The sequence below is a fragment of the Olea europaea genome, chromosome 15 (genome assembly GCF_002742605.1).
Source record: "Olea europaea var. sylvestris chromosome 15, O_europaea_v1, whole genome shotgun sequence".
Taxonomy (NCBI): domain Eukaryota; kingdom Viridiplantae; phylum Streptophyta; class Magnoliopsida; order Lamiales; family Oleaceae; genus Olea; species Olea europaea.
In genome coordinates, this window is record NC_036251.1 from 9959158 (window position 1) to 9983022 (window position 23865).

Consider the following 23865-nt stretch of genomic DNA (forward strand, 5'->3'; position numbering starts at 1 on the left):
GCTGCTTTCTTGATGCCAGGATTAGAACATCAACCCAAACTACTAAAACAGTGTTCAGTTTGGTATGCTGCAGAAAATTTAAAAATTTTCTCTTTAATATTGTTCGGCATCTTACCAAATAATTCAGACAAGTACCAAACACACCACAGCAACCTTTGATATAATTAATTAGCAAGAAACTAATTTTATAATGGAAAATTCCATTTGGACATCATGGAGTGGTGTCCCCCTTACAATATATGGCGGGACCCACGTGAATTTAAAAATGCTAGCCCGTGGTTCCCATTCCTGTTGTGAATAATATGTAAAAGATTCCTTACGTGTAACATTGTCCTTTTATAATTACTTAGACACACTTCAAGGCGATATGCTGCTGGTTCAGGCTTCAATCTTTGTGTTTAGATACTTGTAATTTCTTAAACAATGATCATTGTCCATAGATCTTCAATAACAGCACAAAGGAGGATAAATTTGAGATGATTCTTCAGAAACAAGATAGGACACCACAGTTTCAATTTGAACTAAAAGCGTGCTCCTGTGGATAACTCGTTCTCAAGTAAAAGAAGCGACTTCATATGGGCCCGAGTTTTCTATTGACAAGGCTAATAGGCCCAATGAGGCACCATTATGTGGAAATGACACAATTCCTCACTTTAAAAATCACAATTCTAAAATAAGATAGGTAGTTTAACCTTTCAAAAATCAGAGGTTGATATTTTTAATTACCTCATTTACCACACAATTTCAACCCAAACCCTAATTCTCTCTCCCCTATCTCGCTTCTCCTTCCATGAGTTGCTACACCGCCTCTCGTCTTCTGCTTCACTGAGCTTCGCCAACCACCACCATCAAAGGCAATCCATACACAAACCATAGATGGCGAGCGCCGACATGATGTCGCCTCTTGGCTTCTCCTTCACTGAGCCGCTTCCCCATCTCTCATATTCTCCTTCAATGAGCTGCAACCAACCACCACCGATGAAGGCGATCCACACACAAACCACCAAAGGGTGAGCGCCACGCATGACAGCGCCAACATGACTGCACACATCCAGCGGCCTTTTCGTTCTGGTGATGGCGATTTTGAGAATCTGATTTGTTGGTGGTGCTTGGGTGGCTATGGCGGCGATTTGTTGGATTTGGGGATGACGGTTGTTTTGTTGGTGTTGGTAGTGGTGGATTCTCGATGGCGAGTTTGTTGGATTTTGTTAGTGGCAATGGGGTGATGGTGGTTTTGTTCGTGTTGGCTGTGGTATGTGATGTGGGTGGGATGGTGCATTGTCGTGGCTCTAGCGACGGCGATGACTTTATTGTGGTGGCTCCACTTTGGCAGTGGTGTGGTAGTGGTGTGGCGGTGTTGCTGTAGGGGGGTGTGTGTGGCGATGGTGTGATGGTTGTGGTGGTCATGGCGGTTTGGTTGATGTTGTGACAAATAATTGGACTTGTGACCTAAAAATTGTGATTGTGCTCCGAGTTATAACTTACAATTTGGGAGTCACAATTGATCGTAGCGATTTTGGTGGTCATGGTGATGGTCGTGACGGTTTGGTTTATTTGTGACTCACAATTGGATACGTGACCTGAAAATTGTGACTATGAATCATAAGTGTTGGTGGTGGCCACAAATTATTTGGTTGACTGTGACTATTAAATTGGTTGATCTGTAATCAATAAATAATATGTGACCAATAAAAAAAATAAATTGTGACCGAAAAATAATGTGTGACGTAAAAAATTGTTAATATGTGACCAATAATTTGTGATTATAATAATAAGTCGTGACTTGTAATATTTATGATCTGTGACCAATAAATAAATCGTGACTTATAAATTTTTCAATTTGTGATATATGAACAAATTGTGACTTATAAAATTTTTGAACTGTGATCGTAAAATAAATTGTGACATAAAATTTCTAATTTCTGACTAAAAAATAATAAGCGACGAGTTAAATCTTTAATTTGTGACCAAATTATATAAATATGTGACTTAAATATATTTAATTACTAAATTAATTAATTATATTATAAATAATTTTTAATAAATATATGATTTTTGAAATTTGAAACTTGTTTGCTTACTTTTAAAATGTGCCATAATTAATCTCTTACTTATGAAATTTTCCCCACCATTATTCATTGGTTAGCCCAAATAGTGGACTGTTTTACATGCACAGTCCATTATTCATCGTAGCAATTTTATTTCAGAAAATTGAATTATACTTGCAAACTAATTTTATTTGGTTCAATCTAAAAATTATTTTAAGTAAATTGTACCCTTTATTCTCAATTATTTTGTATTTTGAAGTTAGCCTCAAACTGCATATGCATTCCGTACTAGACAAGATTATCAATATTACAGGAAAATTCGTCTTTTTATTTTTACTTTTTGTCTATTAAAGAGAGTTGAGATAGAAGTATAAACAATGATTTATGCAAAGTGGGGATTACATTCAAGATATGTGCTGTTCTGTACATTACAAGCTCGAAGAAAACCACGAACTTCAAATTTATCATGTTCTACACACATAAACACACATTCAGGCTGCGTTTCTCAGGGAGAAAACAATGATATACCATTTAACGAGTTACATATAATTTAACTAATGAAATGGCACCTGAGGAAAATACCAAGCAGAAGAAGAATGATAAATTTAGTCTCATAATATTGACTAAATCCATTACTACTCGATCAGTGGTAAGAGTCGGAGAATTTTCTTCACCTTTTTCTAGAGGGCGTGGTCAAGTGAAGGCAAAAATCCTATCTGCAATATTTGTTCGGCAGATTGGACATTCAGAACATGCAAGGGAACAAGGTTTACACACTGCAAAGGAGGAGTAACAAATTTTATTATTGCTTTATTGAGAAAAGCATTGAAAAAAAAAAAAAAAAAAAAAAAGGCTCATGATCGCGAAGATAACTTACAGCAAAAATGGCGACAAGGAATAAGCATTGCAGCTGCAGGCGATTCAAAACATACTTTACAGACGTGCGAATTTGCATCTCCATTCCCAGTGTATCCAAGTTCTTTCTCCTTCATCTCTTGAATCCTAGCCTGAATCAATACAAAAGGCACAACAATATTATACTGTAGTTTTATAGGAAGATAGACAAACACAAATAGATTGTATACTGGAATTTTTATAGTCCAGTTTTTTTTATGTTTGTTATCTTTAAGGGGCTACAAATTCAAATTATAAAGAAGAAGAAAACAAAAATAAACGATAATCAGAAGATGCTAAGGAGACTATTAAATCCTTGGGCTTGATGTAGTCATTAAAAAAATAATAATAAAATGAAATAAAATGGACACTAGTCAGTAGTCATTAAAAAAATAATAATAAAATGAAATAAAATAAAATGGCAAGATTAGTTCAAGAAATAACAAAGAAAATTAGAATGAAAAGAAAACAAACAACGGCAGATGCAAATATCAATTACCTTCAAGCGGACAACAAGAGATTCTTCTTTGGAAATGTTGGAAATTTGGGTTGTATGATCTTGAGCTTGCCTACCCTTGAGAACTGGGTCCTTAAGGTCAGTATCATCCGATTTTAGATCCTTTATACGATCCCTGACATCATTTTGCCTCCCATTAATCTTTGATTCTGGATTAACACTCCCATCTTTCTTTAGCTGAGCAACGAGAACCCACATGTTTGCTAAATCATTTTCCAGAGCCATCTCCCTCTTCTTGGCCTCATCAACCTTTTTCCTGTACTCTTCTTCCAAAATTTCCTTCTCAGCCAAGGTAGCCTCAAGAGCAATTTCTCGTTGTTTCCTTACTTGCAATTCCATTTTTAAATCATCAGGATCAAGGTTCCAAGAGTCAAAGTCATCACGGAGCACTCCAGAAACATCACTTGCTCTACCATTGATCCGACCTCTGCGAGAAGGCCTTTGGCCATCATTGTATTTGCGATTACCACCATTTTTAGAGTTCATAATCTCACGGGCAACTTGTAATTCTTTTTCAAGTTTCGCATTATGTAATGATAGCTTGGTAACTTCACCAGCTAAATTCTTCAGTTCAACAGCAGCAGCAGAGGCTAGTTCTTTAGCATAAGAGGCTTCCTCAGACAGTTTTTGATTTTGTACGCGCAATCCACTATTCTCCTCTAAAATCTGAACATGTTCTAGCTTCAGTTTCTCATTCTCAATTTCCTGCTCAGTTCAGAAACATCATTAGTCAAATTGATATACCAAAAGCACAAAAATGCTCTAATCTATTTTTTGTGCAACTACCATATTATTCTGGAACATTAAATTGCCAGTCTATTTAGAAATAATTAGTAAAAAACCGTGAGCAAAAACATTTACTGCTTCCAGATTAGATTATGAGATATCATATGCTTTCTTATACCTATTAAATTACAGCCACAGATCTCATAGTTAACAGGTCACAGAATTTTACCTGAGATTGCATTTTCTTTCTCAATTCATCAGCATGTTCATCAGATACACTCTGTCTGGAAGAGGATAAAGGTTTGTCGCAAGAGGCCGAAGCTATTTGCTGTTCCAGACAAATAATTTTCTCTAGCAATTCCTTGTTTTCAGCACACTGATAATAATGACAAAACAATCACCATATAACTAACAAGAGCAAAAGAAAGAAAGAAAGAAATATAGAAGTACAGAAAAGAACTTCTCAAGGAAATATCTTGCATAAAAGTTGAAGATTAAACATTATTCTTTACCTTGTTCTGCAGTTGTTCCTGGAGTATACGATTGTCCGCAGTTATAATCTGCATTTGTACATTCAAAATGCTTAACAATATCCTATTATAAATGTCTTTATTCATTTGGTAGGGAGGAATTTGGGGGAGGATAAGCAAATCGCATAACATATCTTTTCAGCAGATAAATCATAATAGAAAAGGCCAAGAAGGAGAAGAAACCTCTAGCTCAAAACCCTTCTCACTACTCTGGGTCATCAATTTCATGACCGTCTGTTGCAAAATAAAAAAATAAAAAAGAAGTTTAACAGAAAGGTCTTACCACTAGTCAATAACGAATTCATAAAATAGCAGCATGTAATTCATTGGCGAGTGAATGAATTGGTTAACCTGCTGCATCTCAACATATGATGCATTAGCAACTGAAGCTTCACCATTCGCAACAATACGCTGTTCTAAAACTCCCATTTGTTTTTTCTTTTCCTCGATCTCACACTCTAAGTTCTGAATCTGTGCATTAAAACACGGGTAGATGTCTGAGTTTAAACATGCCCTATTATTTTGATGAACACAACATTCAAATTCTTGATATTCCACTACTTTAAAATGGGTTCTAAATCATATTCCATCAATGCCGAATCATCTCTGTTTGGAAGTCAACTATTATGTATGACAATTGCATAACTGATAGCTTCAAATTTACTCCTTAATTTAAGTTTTTAGGATCAACGTAATTTTTCCAAACAAAATTCAGAAAGATAAAATTGGAATTGTAAAAGAAAAGTTTATAAATTGTTAAAAAAAGGAATAGTATATGGAATGGCAATATAAAAGTTTAATGTACAACACAGTGGTGGGGAAGAATAAAATTTGTGGGCATATCCTTCGCTAGAAGAATAGAACGTACTTTACATGGCCTAGATGTCTAATACAACAGCAAAAGGACAATACAAGATCAGCAAATGCAAATGCATTGGTGCCAAAGCGTGGGGCAGCTCCTATCACATTGCGGCGCAGCATTCAGCAAGAGACCAAAACACCAGGAGGAGATGTACCCTATGTTTGGCCCCCCATTTTTTCAGACTCTGGTTTTCTAAACTCATTTTCAACCACACATTCTCCCATAAAATAATTTTACACCGAAAAATTTTCCTTCCTTTTTAACCACACATTCTCCAAAAAAATGACTATTGCAAAATGAGGCTCAAACAGGGGCATAATGTTGCAATGCAGGATAGCATAAATTTTATGAAAAATATTGTGATAACTTAATCAGGTATATTACATTAATTATATAGTTTTGAACAGAAGAAATTAGCCACACCTGAGTTTTCGAACTCTCGGGATCATTCATAGATTGCTCAACCAGACGCTTCAGGGTACTGGTGCCCAATGCAATATCTCCAGCAAGCATCTTAACTTGCTCATTAAGGAGATCCATTTGGTCTGACATTGTCATTCCATCCTATGAACAATAGCAAAAGTACATAGCAAGTGCCCCTAATAAGCAACAGTTCCAAAACCAAAACACTGGGGGCTAAAGAAAACATGTCGAAGCTGTGCAATGTGCATACTTCAAGCAGTCAGCTTGAAATGTGAAAACATGGTTGCCTAAGACCATGCATGCATATAAGCAACACAATTAGACCAACATGGTTAAAAAGATCCTGCAAAGAGATGTGATATCTGTACTCGTAATAGATTCAACTGTTACCATGTGTACAAACATAAAGATGTGCACAAAATACACTATAGAATTGTATGTACTTTGTAACAAATTTTAAAGTTTAGAGAAGATCATATAAATTTCCAACATTATTGAATCAATATTTTAAACGCTTCAGCACATCTCAGTTGTAGATAATAACTCTTAAACTCAAGATGAAGACTTCCTTGCATAGAGTATTTCAAATTTGAGAAACAAAGGATTCGGAACATACTATAGGCAGTTTTAACGCAGAGGAAGAACCAATAATAAGTTCACCCGCTTGGGTTGTTTCAGTTAGCACACTGCTGGCTTGTGATCTATCATCATTCCACTTGCTAGAAGATCTTCGGTGTTTAAAATCATTAACATCTAATGGGATAGAAAAAGCAGAAGATGAGGAGTCTTTCTGATTCTCGCCATCATGGAGCAAAGAACCATCACATAGAACATCCAACTTCTGATAGACAAAGGAAAACAAACAAATAGTAAAATGAACAATAAACAATTGGTATTCTTCTAGACTGTGTAAGAAAGCGTATGAAAAATGATGTAATTAGTGTGCATTAGGACACATAATCAGGTAGAACCTCAACAAAGGTCTACAAGATATTATTCAAAAATTGTTAGAAGTAGAGTTTCATCGTGAGGGGAAAAACAAAGATCAGAATCCACATATTTACTTCCATGAAGATAGAACATTGTGGAATTTCTAACCAATGCCATTGATTTTACTGTACAAGAAGAATGAATAAACCCCAAAATGTGCCTGCTAAAGAAAAAAATCAGAGTAAGCCACCTACATTATCCTCAGAAGCAGAATGACTCCTGTGGTGAGAGGGCACATCGCTCAGAATTCCTGGGATAGTATTTTTTGAAGAAACGAGAATCAACTTTGTCAGCCTCTGGATTCTGCACATTAGAGCAGCCTTAGCTTCTTCTTCCTCCTCTAATCTAGATTGCATTCTCACTTGTCCTTCTTCCAACTGTATAACAAACACAGATTGCAAAGTGAAGTCAGATTAACAACAAAATTGCATGAAAGTAAGTCAAACATCAACAGGATATAAACTATAGTTTATTTTCACAGTTTCTCTATCTCCTAGAGCACAGCTTTGCAGCCATTTAAAAATAAAAGAAAGTACGCATTAGTCAAACGTACCTGTTGTCTTAAGCTCAAAATTTCTTCATGACTAACACCACCAAGCATCCCTTTCTTTAGTTGATCAAGTTCTAGTTTGAGAGAAGATATTTCCCTTTGATACTTCTTGATCAAGGATTTTTCATCAATAATCTAAAACGTGATAAAAAAATTAACATCATCAGATTTTGTAATATGAATTATACTGTGAACTTGTAACTGCAAGCTATGCTCAGCACACCTTATTGCGTGATGCATAAATTTCAACACGCTTTGCCCTGCTTGCAAATTTTAATGTATTATGAGTTTCCTCCATATTACTGGATGCTGGTGTAACCGTACATATGAGCTAGGGAGAAAAGAATTAAAGAACGTGTAAGAGACAAATTATGTGGTAATGAAATAATTTCTATTCTTCAATGTTTCCAACCAGTTAAAGAACAATAAAAACAATGCACAAAAAGAATGAATAAGTGAGAGAATAAGCACTTCAATATAGACTTTTGTCGAAAAGAAACGAATTAACCTATACACATCGTATGATTTGAAAAGCATATGATGCATGGTTAAATGTTTATCAGGCTTACTGAAACAAGGCCGTGCCCACTTAGTGAAGATTGTAGGAGGCGGGTGAGCTTTGAATCCCGATAAGGAACATGTGATGCCTTCCCTTCACTCAACTTTCCAATTACCTTCACATTGTTGACATTGTCAAAACATTAGAGGAAAACAAAAAAGGAAAAGTAGAAGGGTTAATTAAAATTGTAACATAGAAAAGAAAATCTCAAATCCAACCCCATACTAATTCAAGATAGAGTGAGAGAGAAAAAAAACATGATACTACATTGAAAAGGAGAGAGAGAAGCTATAAAAGAACGGCAAGGATAATGTTCAAATAACAACAGAGAAATCTATATACTCACTGTTCCAAGTGTAAGAAGACTTTTATTGATGTATGACCCTTCCTTTCTCCTTAAACCTGTTGTTTCAGTTTTTGAGCTTTCTGAACCCGCTAAATCAATTAAGTTCTAAACCAAAGTGGCAAACAACAGATGAGGTTTTATTATAGAAAAGCAAGAATTTCATTTCTGATTAACTAAAGAATATAAATATTCTAACTCTAAATAAATTTGAATGTGCATACCAATTGAGAGTATATCACTCCATCATAATCATCTCCAGGTGCACTACTTTCAATCATCTGCAACCAAAATGAACAAACAAATTACATTAGTGACTGGACACACTGATGAAACCAAAACTTAAAGAGCAGGAAGTAGAAAAATGAAAGAGAAACAAAGAAAGAAAAGAGAAGTACAAGTGCTTTTTGCTCCACAAGCAAAGTGGAGGTAGATCAAGAATATAGTTCAGAAACATAGATACATGCATGAAGAATTTATTGTAGCAAAAACTTGGAAAGTCCAGTTATTATAAAGAAAATTAAATATTTCCAAAGGGTTTGGTGCCGCATAAGGTTAGCTGAAAGCTGTTTGCTTACAGATCCTGTCAAGTTCATTTAATGATTCATCTGTGTTCATTCTATTTTCAAAACTAACAGAATAGGAGCACTGTACCATGAGTGGTGTGTATAGTTGAATTCAATCACTGCCCAGTTTGTCCATGCGATATAGTGTTTTCTTAGTTTCTAAGACGTTTTCTAATTTAACTACATTTTGGTTTCAATAATTTTTTATACTTATATTTTCTAAAAAAATTAAACATCCATTAAAGGCCTGTTTGAGATAGCTTCTGCTACCACTTTTTTAGAAGAACTCTCTGAAGAAGCCGCGTCGGATCATCTTCCTTCAAAAGTTCTTCTCGGTGATTGGAGAGGGAGAAAAAATAAAATAAAATAAAATAAAAATAAAAAACACTTCCAGAAAATTAGCCAAATAGGGTCAAAAGCAACATCTAAGTCTCATAAACAGTATTTGGTTTTTCAAAACTTATGCTAAACAGTCCCTAAGTTACTAAACTTTATATCTAATTTTGTACAGGTATTTACTTCTATAAGCAAGGATACTGGTAGAATTTGACCATTAATGCCCTTTTGAACCCAAACTCACAAGAGAGCATATAAGTTTCAAATTAACAAACACTAAGGTTGCATTTGGTGCACTGTATTATTTTGTATAAAAAATTTAGTATAAAATTAGAGTGAATAGTAGTACAGGTTGTATTATAGTGGATTTAGATGGATAAAAAAAATGTCATTTGCACTATCAGCTGAATAAGCAAAGAACGAAAATGATTTTAGGAACCGGATAAGATAACTAGTATAAATGGTAGTTCTTTTACTAAAAGATCAAAGAATATTATCTACCTTGGTCCGCCATATTATCATTTATCTACTACTATTTATTCTAATTTTGCACTAAAATTTTAACTAGTCTAATATAGGGCACCAAATGCTGTCTAAAAGGAGGGTGAGCAGTTCAAACTACATTTAATTTTACAAGAAGATTTTTATAAATATTCATGAAAAATAACTAGAAGCGACAGAAAAAAACATGGATAAAAGTTGAATACAAAAAAGATAAAACCATAATGTACAGCTCAGCAAAGTATTGATCCAAGTGCAACATACATACCAATGTGAATATAGTATGACTGCGACTGCTGAATAAGTTAAAATTATTTGAACCAACATGCCGGTGCTCTGCCATCATATTAGAATATTAAAGTTAAAAAAAGTAATTTAATCAACTACTCAACCAATAAATATATACATATATACAACTAGGCAAATAAAGGAAAGTAATAAAATTATATGATAAATACCTTCTCCTGCAGCAATGAATGAAAGTGCATGCCCAGGGGACAGAACGACTTCTTCTTTTATGCCCTCAACATAAGTACCCTGTGCACCATTGAACGGTTAAATAAATCAGTGAACAGGAAAATTAGTTATGTTGGGCACCAAATACCCTAGAAATGAAAACTAAGTTGTAATGGCTATTATTATCAAAAGGCTTTAACTATCAGAGAAATTTCAATTGAACTATTGAAAATGCATTAAAATGGAAAACAAGATAAAAAATTTGGAGTTTGAGAACATACAACACCTTCAACTATTAAATAAGAATCAATCCAAGAAATGTGAGGAACAACATGTTTGATAGTTAGAGGACGAGAATATAAATAATATGCAGATCAAACTGCTCCAGTAATTAGAGAAGTATTAATGCCAAATAGTATAAAAATGCTCAAGAGTTGATTTAATAACTTTCCCTTGTTTATATGATTTAGATACCATTCAAGGCATGGAAGATCCAGAAGAAGTACAGGATGCAGCAAGATCAGTCATCAGAATTTGTAGTCATGGGAAGACACATTGTTAAGCAGAAGAAAAATTTATAAAAAAAAATAACAAGACATCTTGGTATGACCCGAGCAAAAAAAGAGAGAGAGAGAGAGAGAGGAAGAAGAAGAGAAAGAAAAACCTGTGCATCTTCTCTAACGCGCAAACTTTGACCGGTTGAGTCCAGCAAGTCATTAATCACCTGAAATTAGAGATATGGTCAAATAAACCTTAGAAGAACTTTAAAGCAAATATGTATATGCTGCACCTCCACAAAGTTCAGTGTACCATACTACAATTCAGGAAATGCGCTTGCAGAAAGTATGAACACTGCACTATAAAAAAAAAATCTAGCCATTTATTTACATGAGACAAAACTGCTTTTCTATGACATGGCATGAATTTATAAGATAATATCATAGTAGATATGTTAATATTCCATTGCCAGCAAAGTTTCCATTAGATAATCTAATACCAACCTCATTGTAGATTTCTAGATATGATACACGAAGCAAGAATTCACGACCAGGAGTCTGTAGGAAAATCAAAACCATAAATTGACCAGGGAAATTATTGTTTTTAGGGTATATAAATAACTAAGTAGAATTAGTACACAAGCATGCACGGTGTCCAGTGGACAGATAAAGATGCAACAGATTAAAAAATTATCAAGCAGGCTTACATCCTGAATAATGCTGAAGACATCCTTTATAGCCAGAGGTATAATGCCTGGAGAATATTGATCTCCCTAATAAGACATGACAAAAGGCCAAGAAATTCATAACAGCACTTTAATTCATTGTAGATAAGGAAATATAATTTCAGTTGACAGAGGAAGGAAGAATAAAAAGGCAGTGTGTTAATAAAGTTATAAAAGAGCAACCATGAGCAATATCTAAATGCAATTAATAACAAGTATCTCATGCTCCTCCCAAAAAAATTCTTTACACAAGCCTGCAACAGAAATTAATAGTGGACTTTGAGTCTTTATTTTTGGGTGTTATAACACCTTCAACCAATATACACCAACAGTAGGAGTCTCTAGATCAATTATAATCATAACAGGATGCTAATATACATATCTGACAAGATGCCAATGCCAACATTCATTTAGTACCGTCAATCCCCAACACAATACTCTATAATACAATATGCACAAGAATTGGATGCAGTCTACTGTTTTAACTCTATTAACAACTGCCAATTTGAGAAAATAAAAGACAAAGAGGAGTTTCTAAAGTCTCTAAAACAACAATCTCCAAAGGAAATAGAATAAGGATTCACAATAAAGGAATTAACTCACATGCATGGTGTGTGTTTTTCCACTACTTGTAACACCATAAGCAAATACAGTTCCTGCAATATCAACTCAACCTAGGTCAGTCCCAAAAAATTAGGAAATCATCTAGTCATTCAATTGCAATGTCAAATATCTCTATAACAAACCAAACATTTACAAATCCCATGTGCACTAGTCACTTACGATCTAAGAACTCAACAAGTAACACCTGGGATGTACCTTTTTTTTAATGAACATTGAGATAAATTTTTGAACTGAAACCTAAGAAGTTTATTGGGAAAAACAATAATTGAAAACTAATTTATAGTTGAACTTGCCATTTATGCCTTCCATTGCACCCTTCACTACAGGTCGTGCAGCCACTTCGTAAACTTCCTCAGTAATTGTATCGTGTCCAAAGACCCTATCTGTCACAGAAAAAAATCAAATAAACTTAAGTTGCAAGTCCTGGTGAAACAATGAGACTGTAAAGATATAAAGCCAATACTGTTTATCACAATGTGTTGCCACAAAGACAGTAAAATATAAACTCGTATATTGTTGTTAAACCATCAAAACTAGTCCATTGATTTCACAAAATTGCAACTCCCAACAGCCATATCTAAAGTACTAAATTGTTAATACCAGCTAAAAGTCAATTGAATGCTTGAATTTACTTGCATTCTTGCACAAAATTACTGACAGAGGGGGAGAGACGAGGAAAGGACAAAGAAGTGTACCGAATGCGTAGGCCGTCATGGGATTATAATCATTCCTCACAATTTTATCGCCTTCTGGATGCCACGCAATCTCATCCCCTCTCTGATATTCCCTTTCACTGTCACCACGAAAATCAATGAACTCCAATTATTCCTCACATTGCCTTCGAACCCCAAAAACAATACCCAGAATTTCCAAAATAAAAATCTGACTAAATCTAAAAAATCAATACAAACAGATCTAACATTTAATTAGTTCACCTCATAGGCCGGAACCTAATAGTCACTGAAATGCTTTCCCCTGACCTCGAAGTAGTCTCTAGCGGCTCCCCAATCAACTGGTCGTCAATTAACGGGTAACTGACCGGCGTACAGTTGTTGTATCCACCAGAGTAACCCGCATCCGCCATAATCATAGATCTAGACCCATATTCTCCACCTCCGTAGTAAGACGTCGCCGCAGAGGAGGAATCCGAACGCGGCAAGACACGGCTGCCGTTCATCAGAGACGAAGTGGATGATATGGATGAGTTCAAACTCGACGACTTCCCGTTGTGGAACGGCGAGCTGCTCCTCCCTCTCGAAGATGAGGCCGCCATTGCTCAAATATACGAAAATTTATCACTCTATCAATGCTTATAAATCAATGTATGTCTCCAAATGGCAGATTTTGTAAATCTGTAAACCCAAGTACATTGTTCGATTTCAAAAAATGGGTATTTTAGCAGAAATCCAAATTCCCAATTTCCAAAGAAAATTCACTAAAAAAAATTAAAAAAATAAAAAATCACACAAGTGCATGTTTTGTGTGTGTGTGTGTGTGTGAGAGAGAGAGAGAGAGAGAGAGAGAGAGGGTAATGAATGAAGAGGAGATGAACTGGTAAGGATTTATTTGGTATTTTATATTTTTTTGAATTTAAATGCGTTGGATTGAAGTAGTGGGAAATATTTTTTATCTGAAAAATATAAAATAAAAAGAAAAGAAACTTACAAAATGAGGAATTTAAGAAGTTAGCTGGACAGCTCTTAGGTCTCATTCATTCCTTTCCCTTTTTTTTTTCTTTTTTTTTTTTTTGTGTTCAAAAATACTTTTCTATTGCATGGAAACTAAAAAAAAAATAATAAATACTTTGCTTAAATATATTTTGACATCGTAGTATACGTAAATAAACCGTTAATGTATTTTTTAACCTCGTTTCTTAATAGTTCTATGAATTTAAAATTGAAAATAAACAACTTTACATAAATGTAGAGATGTAAATTATCTACGGATTGATTTTGTCTCTCAAAAATTCATTGAACTTAAAATTGAAATCGAACAAATTTACAGAAGAATCGTTAAAATGTAGATATTACAAATAGGTTGTAATGAACCGTAGATGCAATTGACTTCATCTCTGAATAATTTCATGAATTTAAAATTGAAAACAAATAAATTTACACAAGAATCACTGAAACGTAGAGATAACAAATAAAATTGTGGCCCTCCGGGACACAGTTCAATTGGTGGATCAATCAACATTATCTTACTTCTAGCGGCAGGGTGGAGGTTCGAATCTTGGTGGGAACCTGCAGTCAAATTTATTTGGTATGGAGCAATCACTTTGGAGGAGAATCTCTTATGCACAAAAGTATATAGGCGGTGGGGGGAACCTGTGATCCAGTTGAAGCGTAACCCGCGATTTACCCCCTCCAAGGTTCTAGAGCGAAGGGTCTTGGGGGTCCAAGATTTAGTCTAGTGTAAGTTGGGATACCTGAATATCAAAAAACAAAAAACAAATAAAATTGTGGAATTTGTCCTTGAACAATGTGAGAGTTTCCACATGCAAGACAAAGATGGATATCTTTAATTAAAAATATGCAAGTTGTACATCTTCAAGACTTGAGTTAATGGTCCCATTGTTAGGTAACCGCAGATCCTTGAGAATTCGAAATTTATGTCATTAAAACACTCAAACTCAAGTTGAGCGACTTTCTCGATCATGTAAGTTTTTGTCAAGTCAAGTCTAATGTGACACATTTTGTACACATGCAGGTGTACGTACTATTCATTGTAGGTTAGGCTTCAATTTGATTTTCTTTTCTAGTCTACAGCGATTCAAACTCAATACCTCCCTTTGAGTCCTTGCGGAACAATATACATTCATGCAATAAGAGCGAACCCCACATGGACTATGTCGAAGCTTCAGTTGAATTTGATCGTGGTTGATGTCCGTTGTGTTACATGCAAGTTCTTCTTTTCGATAGACAAATTTCTCAACTACCTAACTTCATTAAGCTAGTAGAGGTATGGGTCGCTCTAACTTGATTTTCTATGATTTAATTATTTTTTTTATAAAATACTTAAGAGTTGAGCTCTTATGCCCTTCACTTTAATAATTCTTGTATCATTCAAAATCTTAGTTTGGTTTCGATACAGAAATGGTTCGTACAGAATGTAAAGATAATAAGTTAACAATAATTGTGAACGTAAGATTAAATTTAATTTTTTGACTTAAGTCCCTATTTGGGGCACATTTTCAGCCCAAAAAATGAGAATTGTGATCGTTATGAGCAAATTGCAGTCATTATATTTGACTTCATCTCTTTTAGGTGGACCCTACATTTGAAAAAAAAGGGTAAATTTTTTTCTACTTTCTTCCTTGAAAATGTGCCCCAAGTAGGGGCTAAATCAGAGGAGATTATAATAAAACCCAAACAATCTCTAAATTAAGATTATGTGGCAAGTCGATAAATTTTAATACCCCATCCATCATAATTTGCATATGATATGCAATGATTTATTTATCTATTTAAGGAGGAGCTTTTATCTTTCCCCGATTGGGTAAGGCGCATTTTTACTCGTTAGAATTCTCGTATTAAATTATATGGCAGTTTAAGGTTTGTTCAACTACCAGCACATGATGATGCAGCGGCGCAGGTGCACCCACGTATTGTAACTCTACAATTAGGCCCATTTGGGAGTCAATTTTTGAAAAGAATGGGTTTTTAGATAAATTTACATTTTTCGTGAGCCATGATTTACATTTTACACCATTGATTTTCTCCTCACTTTTTTCATCAATGCACGAATTCCCTCTATGTACATCAGAGTGTACATCTAGCATTATTCTCAAACACATTAACGTAAATTTGTATCTACATATCGTGGATTATATAAAATAGATTATAATTTTTTTTTTGTTTAATTGATCCTTTAGCTTAATGTCACTTGTGATGTTATCTAAAGTGATGTTAAAAATAAATTGTGTTAAATAGCATTATTCATTAAAAAAAAATTATATATAAGATTCATTCAGTGTTAAAAGAAAAAAGAATAAAGTAAAGTTTATTTTTACAAAACATTTATTTTTTTAGTATATCGAAGATGATTGAAGTATATATTATATTCAATTTTGAAAGGTTGCTTAGCAAACTTTTATCCCATGAAAGTTATATCAATAAGACAATGAATTTGTTTGATAGAACTTTTGTTTTTGGTTCTGCTTCTTGTTTAGATCGTTTTTCTATAAAAACTCTTCTAATCAAATAAATAATTTTCATTAGAGATTATTCAGATATATTCAAAAATATAAATTAATTATAGTGATGAGAAAAATATTTGTAGACTGTCAGGTATTCGGAAATTCAGAAATCTCATGAGTGAAGCCACCAATAGACATTATTGTGAAAATGATATGCTGTCTGTTGGGGAAATTGAAAAAGAAGATTTGAAGTTGCAATTTCAAGTATATAATTTTTAGATGAAATTTTACGTGTCTAATCAAAGTATGGTCTTTTCCTCGACTTAAAAGAGTAATTGTATTTCTTTCTCCAAGTTCATACACAAGTAAATTAGTATTTTATCTAACTTTGTATTAGACAAAAAAATAAAGGGAAAATTGCAGCAGAAGTTCCAAACCTTCCTCAAACATTTGATTTGTTGCAGTCATCACCCCTAACATTTCCAAACGTTGCATGTGAGGCTCTTTTTTATGATTTTCATCCAAAATTCCGTCAGTTGACCAAAAAAATTATTTTGACCACATTTTAAAATTTTTTAGAGGGGCAAAATAGTAACTTTAAATTAAAATCAAAAATCAAAAAATAAAAATGGTATTCTTCTTCCCCCACCCACACCTAAAACATCTCCTACCCCACGCCACCCAAAACTACCCCCAACGCTAAAGCAAAATCCCACCCACCCAACGCCAACCATCATCTGCCTACCTTTGCCGCACCTAGAACCACCGTCGCCGCTCAATTAAACACATTAAATTAGCTGAAAGATTCAAATAAATCGAAATGAATTTCCGGTATTAAACCCACATTTTCACCATATTCCAATGATTTTTCAACTGGTGAATCTCATTAACTTGCTGAATCATAACCAAATTCCGGTCCAACACTAGTTGTACTTCTTTGAAATTTTCAGTGGACGCGGTAGAAGAGGTAGTCAAATTGGTTAAAAGGTGTAGGATTGTGAATATTTGAAAAAAGCAAACGCAATTTTTGAATGGTGTTTTAGCCGGAGGAGGGATATTTTGTTGAGTTGAAAGGATGACTCCATGTGGTGAAAAGTGTTGTGGTCGTGGATTAAGATTTGGGAGAGCGAGTCTACTTCCGGTGAGGGTTCGATTGGTAGGACCGGGGCTTTGTAATGGTGATTGGGAATTAGGTTCCTTGACCTTGAGTTTCCATTTGTTTGAAATCCGAGAATGTGGAGAAAATTTGATGGAGTCTGCGCTGGGCGGTAGCAGGTGGTTGTGGTTGTGGAGGTGGCGATGGTCCGGTGGATTTTTGGTTTGAGTTGGGGGTGGGTTGGGAAAGAAGAAGACCACTTTTATTTTTTTTTATTTTTGATTTTAATGCAAAGTTACAATTTTGCCCCTCTAAAAATTGTTAAAATGTGATCAAAATAATTTTTTTTGTCAACTGACGGAATTTTGGATGAAAACCATCAAAAAGGACTCACATGCAACGTTTGGAAAGGTTAGGGGTGATGACTGCAACAAATCAAAGGTTTGGAGAAAGTCTGCTAATGTTGCAAAGGTTTGAAGCTTCTGCTACAATTTTCCCACAAATAAATAAATAAATTTTCAGATCAATTTAACTTTTATAAACTTTGTAGCAGAAGATAATTATCATTTACGTTTAGAGTTTTGTTTCGTTAAGCCTAAAAAGAAATACATTTAGCCTCCGTTTGGTAGCAATTTTTCACCTCAAAAAAATCAACTTTTGGTTGTTATTTTATTATTTTAACCATCATTTTTTACTTCTTCACTCATAGGTGAGACGTACTTTTATCTCTAACGGCAAAAAATCAATTCTCATGATTATTACCAAACAGGCTTTTAAAGTTACAATTTACGCTAAAATCGAAAAAAGGGAAAATTAGAAGAAAAACGAGGTGATTGAAAAACAGAGATTTTAAGTAAAGAAATGTTAGCAATGAAGGGTGTTTGGTCTAGTGGTATGATTTTCGCTTCGGGTGCGAGAGGTCGCAAGTTCGATTCTCGCGACACCCCTAAACCCTCGTTGTTTTCATCTGCCATTCCACTTGCAAATTTCTTCTCCATGTGCTTTGCAAAAAATTGTGCCAGGTGCCCACCAACTACTATCTCAATAGCAAATTGATCCCAGACTTTTAGCCATGTTTGGCATCCATTTTTTAAAAAATGTATTTTTCTATATTATTTTTAACTACACATTTTCAATAAAATAATATTAAATATAAATAAAAAAAAATTCTTAATTTTAGCCACAAGCGTTTCAAAAATTCACTATTCCAAATACATTTTTCTCCAAAATCCATTTTTAATGGACTCCAAACATGGGCTTAATCTATAATATTTCATTTTGTCATTAGGGATTAATTAACTGTAATGAAATGTTGGACTACTTGCTATTCGAAAAGGAATCAAGATCCATGAGTGGGTTGAATCCATCAATGGCTAGCCAACTTTATACTTAGTGTCATCATAAATATTTTTTAAAATAAAAGATTTTTTTTCTAAAAATATTTTTCAAAATAATTTTTTATTTTTTTAAGGAAATTTTTAAAAAAATATTTTTTATTTTATTTTTTAAAATAATTTTTTATTTTGTTAATTTATTTTTTATATATAATACAAAGTTACCGTTTTACCCTTTTTAAAATTAGTGAAAATAGTTAAAAAGAAGTTGATAACCATGGAGAAACGTTATGAAATTGGGTGGCCATGGTGGACCAAGTATAAAATTGAGTGACCAGAGTATAACAAAAACAAATTGGATTGATGTAGTGACACTAAGGCCCCGTTTGGTAGTCATTTTTTTCAAAATGTATTTTTCTCTCTTTTCTTTTCAACCACACATTTTTTATTAAAATAATATTATGCGTAAATCAAAAAAATTTCCTTATTTTTCAACCACACATTTCACATCAATTTACTATTTTAAAATACTTTTTTACATAAAAATGACTCAAACACCTGCAAAATATAAAGTTTGGTAACCATAGGTGGATTTATCCCACAATTTATTATTTTTTGTATTTGTTTTGTGACTATTTTTGTTTTCAATCGAAAATCACGAAATAATTCATTTATGTAATCCAATTCAATCAATAAACTCATATATTTTTATGTTAATAGGTATGTGTATCGTCTTTCATTCTTGATTCTTTGGAAATTATTTCGCATTTGAATCAAATATACATGAAATCGGAATACATGTTAGGTCCATTCCCAAGTTAAGGGTTGTTAAGTTCAAATATTTTTTTATATTCTTATATATGTTTTGATAAGTTATTTTTCATAGCTTATGAAGTTATAAAGAAGTTACTTATTTTGACAGCAAAAATGATTAGTTCTATAATAAGTAACTTGTTTATTTTTATAATATTTTGGATACTGTTTACTAATAATTAATTTTCACTAAAAAAAAAATTTAAATGATTATTTTGTATAAGATTTAAAAATTTTGCTATCTTCGTTTCCTGAAGTGTAACACTAAATCAATAAAGTTAATGTTACTAAAGTTGAAAAAATATTTCATTTGAGTCTTCGCAACATCGTAAAAATAAATAAAAATTATTAATTGCTATATTCTAATTGACAAAAATTGTTAATGAATAAAAATTTAGAAAAGTATAGTTACATTAACTTTTCGTATTAGTTGTTACTTTTGTAGTTAAAAATCAACTCTTTTTTTTTTTTTTTAATTTAAATTAGTTGTTGGGGGTAATTTTGCGACTTAGAAAATGTTAAGAATCAATAAATATAACTAATAAAAATATACAATTTTGTGTAGAAGTTAAAGTGGGAAAAAATTGTGTATATGATGCAATGAGAGATCTTGGCTGAATGTTAATTTATTGAGTGATCAATGAATGTGAAAGAAAAATATTGATTTTTTAGATCAAAATGAAATTGTAATTGGACATTTGAAGAATAGAAAAGTTGGCATGTAATAAAGAGTGAAATTTACTATTTTCAACTGTGAATTTTAGGTATATTTAACAATTTTTAATGACAAATTCGTAATTTTTTTTTTAACAAAAGTTGTTGTTTGTTACCATATTGAAAGTGTAAATTGAAAAAATACAATATGTAAAGTGTAAATATAGTTCTTGTTTGATGGGGATTAAAATTATATTTTCAATAGATTTTGTTAAAAAAATTTTTGAAATAGGTGATTGAAAAATTGTGGAGCTCATAAAAAATGTGATTGTTTGACTTTCACTTAGATTGAAATCTAATTTAAATCAATACCAAACAGGGACATAGCCTAAATAACGAGTGTATTTTGCAAATTTTTCATTTCTATTATAGAATACTGATAATATAAATTGCAAGTCAAATAAACATGTAAAGACTTGACATCCAAAGATGCTTACATTTGCATATAATTTGTGATTGAATGCACTTATAGCATCGTATCCATTGTTGAACCATCTCAACACGTCCTATCATGAGTACGGTGAATACCTTTATTCATCAAAGGCTTAGCGTATCTATAATTTATAGGAAAAATTGTAATCGAGGTACCAAACATTTCGTTTATTAGTAGACTTTGTCCAAATCTTTCATTTTGTGCAACCGTGAGTACCAAACATTTAAAAAATTCGCAGCTTAAAGTCAAAATTGATGGTTTCTATTGGGTTGACCCCAAAAATCATCAATTGACCCTAGAATTAAAATTTTAATAATTTGACCAAATAAGACAAAGGGTAAATTGGTCATTTTACCATTTTAATATAAAAAGAATAAAAAATGAAAATTGGTATCTCCTTCACAATTCCTTGACCCCCATCGCCCAATCCCATTAAAACAATCCACCATTATCGTCACCAATACCACCACTCACCTTCGCCTCCCATAACCACCGCCATACCCACCAAATCAATCTACAATTTTCTCCCTCAACATCGACCCTTCAACGCCATTTAACTAAATTCAACCCACAACCAATGAGCTCGGAGATGCGATCAACAGTATGTTTCGCGATGGAACCCATTCTAAGCCCAACAACCATTATTATCATCATTAACAGTACAAGTACCAGAAAATACAAATACTTTTGCCGTCTAATTTACGTTGGAGGCTCCAAGAATGACTCAATCTTTTAGTGTGGATCCAAAATTCGGCCTCCACTCGAAGAATTTGAGTGGCAGCGAGAGTCAAATCTTTGATTTCGACTCTAAACTTGCTATTGTGGTATGCTTTCATTTGGTACTGAAAGGAAATTGTTGTAAGATAATAGCTTTTGATTGATCCAGGGTAGAAGGTCGATGGTGATGCAAGGAGAAAATAGAGTTTGAGAGAGATGGAGATAAAGTGAATGGCGATATGCACCGACGGTGGTGGCACTACTGGCGGTGGGCAGTTGGTGGCAAGATTGGTTTTCCTCATTTTTGGGTAGGTGAGGATGGGAAGAAATAGATTCAGAGAAGTTATTTTATTTACTTTTTCATTTTTTAGTTAAATTAATTAATTAATTTATATCAAGTTTGTAAAGTTACCGCTTTACCTTCGCATTATTTGGTCAAATTATTTAATTTTTAATTTCTGGAGTCAACTGACTGTTTCTGGGGTTAAACCGTCAATTTGGACTTGAGTTGCGCTAATTATTTAAATGTTTGGTACTTACAATGGCACAAATGAAAGGTTTGATACTGTGGTTGCAATTTTTTCTAATTTTTATAAATGAATAAGAGTGAGACTTGAATGTTCTAAAACTATCTTGAATATTCTAAAACTATCTCGAATAGTTTCATTTAAAATATAAACTAATAAAATGAATAAACTTTAATTTATTTAAATCGACTTTTCTTTGTTGAATTGGGGCTTTGATTCCCCCCTTCGAGATAGGTTTCTTCTGCCAATGTGTGAAAGGTATCATCGAATGTAAACCTTGGTTTGAATTTGCGAAAAATCAAAATTTTGGTACATTATAATAAGAAAATAATAAAAATACATGATTAAAAAAAATAAAAATTGGAAATTTTATAAAATATATTATTTATTTTGACTTAAATTTTAATCAACATTTTTTTAGTTAAATAATATGGAGCTAAGTAAAACTCATTATTATCAAATATTCATATCACCATTAGAGCTCCTACATTGACTATGAATCATGCTATAAGTACATCGAGCTTGACTGTTTGACAACTCGGTGTATATTATACTCACATTGGAGGGGTCCGCACATTATTTTATTGGGCGTGGGGCCCCTCACCCTTGTGAGAAGAATATCAGCCTAGCTGTCAAGCTCGAACTGTACAAATGCATTAAATCCATTGACTATTTACAAATTCTTACAAATTTTTCTACTTAGAATGTATTTGATCATTATTTTATTGGGCGTGGGGCCCCTCACCCTTGTGAGGAGAGTGTCAGCCTGACTGTCAAGCTCGAACTGTACAAATGCATTAAATCCATTGACTATTTACAAATTCTTACAATTTTTTCTATTTAGAATGTATTTGATCTTCCTTCCTTCCTTCCTTTCTTTATTTTATTTTGTTTATTTATTTTATTTTTTTTGGATTCAAATTAAGTTTTGAAATAGTTCATTTTTGAAAATTTGTGGTTGAAAAGTAAAAAAAATTTAGGTTTACAATGAGGATCAATCGAGAGCTTATTCAGATCAGAAGAGCCAAAATAAAAAATAAAAAAAAATGCTCATGTTCAAGGAATATACGAATAAATAATAAGGATTCAACGTAAATGAGCATGAAACTAGTAAGTTCTACCAAACGAATGGACATGCATAAAAGTAACATTTTAACGTTGATAAAATTCGTATTCAGACATTTTTATTTATTTATTTAATTCGTATAATTTTCTCACTTGATTTGTAGTTTACATACTAAAATCACATCTATTCATAAAATTCAAAGTTTGTTATCAAGTAAATGTCTTGAAATACAATGACACTATTTCCTAACCCTAATTTAATGACATTAGATATTTTTTCAACACTAATTGCTGAAAGTCTCAAATTCAGACAAAGTGTAAGACATCAAATTGCCTCATTTTAGATATTTCTTATCCCTAATTTAACGACGTTAGATATTTTTCAACACTCTAATTAATAAAAAAAATCCCAAATTAAGACAATCAACACTCTAATTAATAAAAAAATCCCACATTAAGACAATCAACACTCTAATTAATAAAAAAATCCCAAATTAAGACAAAGTGTAAGACATCAAAATGCCTTGCCTGGGAAAACACATATTAGATTAATGCAACCTCAATCACGACTTTTAGCCATGTTCGGTACAAATTCTTTTATTTATTTATTTATTTTAAAAATCATTTTTAACCATATATTTTTAAATAAAATATTTTGCATGTGAATCTATAAATATTTCTACTTTTTATTCATACATTCTCTAAAAATTCACTTTTCGCAAAATATATCTCACAAAATCTACATCAAATATGCCTCTAGTCAACTTTTTGGCCAATGAGTGGCGTTTATTTTTTCCCCATTAGTACATATAATAAATCACATTTGTAAAATGTAGTTGGGTATCATTTAATATAACGATAGAAGGTACATTTAATCACAA

General features: G+C 32.9%; 1 protein-coding gene and 1 non-coding gene across 3 annotated transcripts; one reads left to right on the plus strand and one right to left on the minus strand.

Moving 5' to 3' along the window:
* Positions 1-2429: 2429 nt before the first annotated feature.
* Positions 2430-13660, minus strand: LOC111410085 (kinesin-like protein KIN-7D, mitochondrial). 2 transcript variants are annotated; one of them, XM_023040267.1, is made up of 24 exons: positions 13083-13660; positions 12843-12940; positions 12441-12530; positions 12127-12179; positions 11506-11571; positions 11303-11356; positions 10966-11025; positions 10304-10382; positions 10114-10181; positions 8667-8723; positions 8446-8550; positions 8110-8214; positions 7764-7871; positions 7544-7675; positions 7185-7367; positions 6617-6838; positions 6001-6141; positions 5067-5186; positions 4899-4949; positions 4698-4745; positions 4415-4561; positions 3442-4164; positions 2926-3055; positions 2430-2824 (listed from the first exon to the last, which is right to left on the minus strand). In XM_023040267.1, exons 1-24 carry the CDS (start codon positions 13418-13420, stop codon positions 2742-2744), a joined length of 3261 nt encoding a protein of 1086 aa, XP_022896035.1. In that variant the 5' UTR covers positions 13421-13660; the 3' UTR covers positions 2430-2741. The 2 variants fall into 2 exon arrangements, with proteins under 2 accessions (XP_022896035.1, XP_022896034.1); XM_023040266.1 differs by having other exon boundaries at positions 6617-6841; positions 13083-13659.
* A 4596-nt stretch (positions 13661-18256) lies between these two features.
* TRNAP-CGG lies at positions 18257-18328 on the plus strand. The gene has a single exon. It is a non-coding gene; the product is annotated as a tRNA-Pro (tRNA).
* Positions 18329-23865: the final 5537 nt, after the last annotated feature.

Excerpts from the sequence above, each read along its gene's own strand:
- LOC111410085 (XM_023040266.1), bottom strand. The coding sequence starts at position 13,420 with ATGGCGGCCTCATCTTCGAGAGGGAGGAGCAGCTCGCCGTTCCACAAC. Across the intron at positions 10,182-10,303 it reads ATTCATTGCTGCAGGAGAAG|AGCACCGGCATGTTGGTTCA; the intron begins GTATTTATCATA and ends ATATGATGGCAG. Across the intron at positions 4,950-5,066 it reads CATATGTTGAGATGCAGCAG|ACGGTCATGAAATTGATGAC; the intron begins GTTAACCAATTC and ends ATTTTGCAACAG.